Here is a 4,320-nt window from a genome sequence, read left to right on the forward strand (position 1 = left end):
CTAAATATATTAATAATGTCTCAAAATTCTACTACTTAATATTACTTGTAGAAGCTATTTGGTACTATGCTCTAGTGATATGAATTTTTACTTGTATGTGAGAGTGTTAGGTTCGAATATTGGATATGACGAGATTGTGACTAATTTATTCCCCTCCCTCTTAGTGTAAACCGTCATTCTAAAAAAATTATTTGAACAAGAAAACACGGTACACACTTTACATTTCCCTCCTACATTATATTATATATTTGATTCATGACATCATAGATTAGGAGCACACACAATTTGTGAACATCCATGATTCATGCAACACAAACTATTGAACCATCCTCTGCCAAGCGTTGGAGATCATTTGAACATGGAAGGAGGCACCTGTGGAGCAACGGTTGGTGGCCCAGTCCAACTTACAAACAAATGAAAAGAAAAATTATTACAGCTCCAAAAACAATCTCCAAAAATGATGTTTGATAGTTGATAAATTTGAGGTAATATATAATTACTATATGCTTCGCGATGAGATACCTCTCTAACTAGGATTAGAGAAACGAACCTTTGGAGGCGTTGAACCCTCTATGTTTGAGCTCAGCATGTTCTTGGCAAACAGTTCATGCGTAGCACCAGATATGAACACAGCAATCAGAACAAGGCTCCTCCGGCAAACCAAATTTTTGGCGTAATTTATCTCTGTATAGCCACGAGTAGAACCAATGGCACTGAATCGTGAACAACAACCCGTACACTGTGCTTTGGTTTACGCAACCTAAAATCATAAAATGCAACCCACAATCATGAATTAGTAACATTGATATATACACGCAAACTAACTAAATATGAGATATTTACACACAAACTAAATATGAGATATCTCTCATATGACCAAAAGAGAAAATGAATTGGTCTCTCATAGTGTGATATATACACGCATACTAAATATGAGATATCGATCATATACAACGGTTTCAAAGTGAAATTAATTCATGCGTATTTAGGAACTTTTTGGGCTCTTGTGACACTTACAGCTTCGTCCTTCATCCACAGTTTCAGCAATTTGGCCGAAGGTGATGCATGGGAGAAAGCATGTTATGTAACCTACATCACAAGATCGATTAATAACAATTCGGTTTGCTGTGTGTATAAAAAATGAGAAAAACCATCTTCACTATTGGGGGTGAGGGTAAATATCATCTAACAAAAAAAAAACTAGTCAATTATGACCCCAACTCATGTTTTAGTGTGAATGTACCATCTTTATTGATTTTCGTTAAAATTTTAATAAATTTATTATCTACAACATATGTGGTGAGCTTCCTTTTAAGGGTATTTTAGCTACTTAAGATATATACTTGTATGACTCAGGGTAAAAAATCGATTGACTAAAGCTCGTGAGACATATTTTCTTCTTCATCGAAGACCAGTTGTCAACAGAATACATCCCCTGTGTTGTCTATGGGTCTTGGAGTGGTGAAATATGCATGAAAAAGCTATAACTTCCACAACATAGGTCTTGCTGTAATTATTAATGAAGATTGATAAAGGTAGTACATCTGCCCTAAAGATTAGAGTATGGATGCTGAACTTGCAAGATTTTTTCTTCAACACTACAAGATCAAAACATTACCAAGAGGCACTAGCTTTGGTGGCACATATTGAAGTTGCTAAACCACCATCAGTGCTTCAGTTCCAATACTTAACAACTATGAAGTTGTAGTGGTATAATTAGAAATGGAAAAATATTTTCCCAGGTGAGCAAACAGTTGAATCTTGCTAAATAATAAACGAAATTAATTTGTGCTATACAAAGAGAGTAAATATCTTACATGCAGTAACATCTTCTCCACCGTGACAAAGGCCTCTGGACCATCTGGACTGCTGAGGTTGGTCGCGATAATCAACATTCATTTCCAAAAGTAATGCAAGAAGCTTAAGATTTCGTTTTATCAAACTTGCTAAAACAATGCAGAATAAATGAAAGGAGAGTCAATGTAGTTTAGTGATGTTGGTTACAAGGTTTTTAACGTTTGTAATAATTTATACTCTGGGATATCGTGCTCCAGTTCAACTTACAACAGACATTTGTCTCTGGTAAGTTCGCCTTTGAATTGATTAATTGTATGTATGCTTTCTTCTCCTGGTAGTGCAGGCCATATATTATTACTTAAGGCTGTTTTCGTCAATTTATTGCTTTAGTCCTCTCCCAGAAAAGATACCAGCACATGTCCGCAGAGAAGAATAATAATGCAAAAGGATCCTGAAGGTAAAAACAAGGGGAATACGCTAAATTGCACTGGCGATTAAATGGAATTTATTGTAAGATTCTTAGAGCTATCGACTAAGTGACAATTAGACTTAGTCAACACGGATTGCTTTGTTTGCTTTCGTTATTGGATCGCATTGCTCATCTTGTGGAATCACAACCTTTGGATTTTACAAGTATTCCTCTATAACTTAAGTGATGGGTTTGTAAATAAGTAAATGAAACGTTATCCAATTCCATCATGAACAAAATATCTAGATTAAGCACCCATAAGTACTTTACAGTTTATTAACACGAAATACAAATTGAACGGGTAATTTGTATATTGATTATAACTCTAGGGGAATGATTTCAACACACACTCCTGTCTCCTTTTGCACCACTTTTAGAAATTATCATTTGCCTGACGAAAGTAACGTTACCTGACGGAATAAAACATTTTGTTGGGCAAACGTGGTCCATGTTTTGACTTTAGGTGATAAAAAATGGCATGTATTATGCCACCTTTTGCCCGATGGAAAACAAGTTTGTCGGTGGGGGTAACTTTGCCCGACAAAAGTTCATCGGCTAAAGTGAAAATATTCGTTGGGCAAAGATAAATTTTATGATTTAGGATTTACGTTTTGGGGTTACAGTTTGTTGGGAAAAGGTGAGGGACATTTTCCCATCTTCGATTCCTTCATGATTTTCGCAGTCTGCATAATTAATTTCAGCAATCCAACTGTCAATGTAATTGGTATGTACTCTGAGATGGCACAAGCCAAAAATACCCAAATGCAAATTTCTAGATTAAGTAATGAGACGAAATCCTTAGACAGTTAGAAACATATCATCACAATTAATGATTATTTTAGCTTTGATTTTGATGATTTTTTACAACTACACTTCTCAACCCTATAAGAATACATCCAATCATCAATTTAAAATATTTATGCTAGTGGTTACCACAAAATCTTACATTCTACTTAATAGAAGTATAAAATAAACTGTAAGTTTTATTGTTTCGACGAGGGTACACAGTTTACGAAATTAATTTCCACGATCCAATAGTCAAACTTGTTTGAATATATTACGAGATCGCATACGCCAAAAATCACCAAAAACAAACTTTTAGGGATTAGGTAACGGAATGAAAGGTTCGACAGTTCCAAACGTATGATTTAAAACTACTTCAAATTTAATTTCTTTTATATTAGAAATTTTATACTACAAATTTTTTTGATTTAAATGTGAAGTGGTGTTAATATTTGTGAATTTGTACGGAGGAAGAGGGTGGGTGGGTTAAGGTTTAGGCAGGGGGAGAGGCAGTGACGTAGCTAGAATTTTCAAATAATGAGATCATAATATCAACTAAAAAAGTTTTATTGGGCCATTTTTTCAAGCACCTAGTAGACATATTTAAATTCTTGTCAACATATGACGATGCCGACAAATGTTGACATTAATTTGTAGAGGCTTGTCGAAGGTGGATTCAAGATATGTGAAGTAATGTTAAAGACTGCCAAGACTTTTTGACTAAAGTATTTCATATAAGAAAAGAGAAAATGTTAGATCCCACATCACCTAGAGGAGTGATCCTTATATGTATATTTTCATCCCTACCTAGCATGAGGCCTTTTGGGAGCTCACTGGCTTCGAGTTCCATCAGAACTCCGAAGTTAAGCGAGTAGTGCACGAGAGCAATCCTAGGATGGGTGATCCACTGGAAGTTCTCGTGTAAGTTCCCAGAAATAAAACTGTGAGGGCGTGGTCAGAGCTCAAAGCGGACAATAATGAACTACGATGGAGTCAAGCATGGGTTATGGTAGGGGCCTAGGCCGGGATGTGACAGAAAAGAAAGACAAATGTGATAGAAGAAAATGAAAATAAGAGAATGAGATTGTAATTTAGTTTGCCTTAACTATTTATTGGGGATCAAATACAAATATACATGGGATTTTTGAAGTTATTGGGGTCAAGGACAATCAATGACCCCATACTGGCTTCATCACTAGGGAGAGGGCTCAGGCTTTGGGAAGGGGAAGGGGCTGGGTTTAGGGGAAGGGTAGACTAGACAATTTCTTATA

At 35.7% G+C, this 4,320-nt stretch overlaps 1 protein-coding gene across 2 annotated transcripts; it reads right to left on the bottom strand.

Moving 5' to 3' along the window:
- LOC125477468 (cell number regulator 7-like) lies at nt 1-2,162 on the bottom strand. Of its 2 annotated transcripts, XR_007258526.1 has the most exons (4): nt 1,818-2,162; nt 1,018-1,089; nt 551-760; nt 5-403 (listed from the first exon to the last, which is right to left on the bottom strand). XR_007258526.1 is itself a non-coding variant. In XM_048584613.1 (3 exons), the coding sequence occupies exons 1-3, from the start codon at nt 1,897-1,899 to the stop codon at nt 606-608; spliced, it is 309 nt and encodes a 102-aa protein (XP_048440570.1). In that variant the 5' UTR covers nt 1,900-2,162; the 3' UTR covers nt 1-605. The 2 variants fall into 2 exon arrangements, 1 of the variants encoding a protein (XP_048440570.1); XM_048584613.1 differs by having other exon boundaries at nt 1-760.
- Nucleotides 2,163-4,320: the final 2,158 nt, after the last annotated feature.

Source organism: the organism of the source record quoted next, unplaced genomic scaffold (genome assembly GCF_019419815.1).
Source record: "Pyrus x bretschneideri cultivar Hongxiangsu unplaced genomic scaffold, Pyrus_bretschneideri_v1 Contig21, whole genome shotgun sequence".
Taxonomy (NCBI): domain Eukaryota; kingdom Viridiplantae; phylum Streptophyta; class Magnoliopsida; order Rosales; family Rosaceae; genus Pyrus; species Pyrus x bretschneideri.

What these genes read in the sequence shown, in the direction of transcription:
- LOC125477468 (XM_048584613.1), bottom strand. Translation starts at nt 1,899, where the DNA reads ATGAATGTTGATTATCGCGACCAACCTCAGCAGTCCAGATGGTCCAGA. An exon ending in TGGAGAAGATGTTACTGCAT is followed by an intron (nt 1,090 to 1,817) that starts GTAAGATATTTA and finishes CTTGTGATGTAG; the next exon opens with GTTACATAACATGCTTTCTC. An exon ending in TGTGGATGAAGGACGAAGCT is followed by an intron (nt 761 to 1,017) that starts GTAAGTGTCACA and finishes TTATGATTTTAG; the next exon opens with GTTGCGTAAACCAAAGCACA.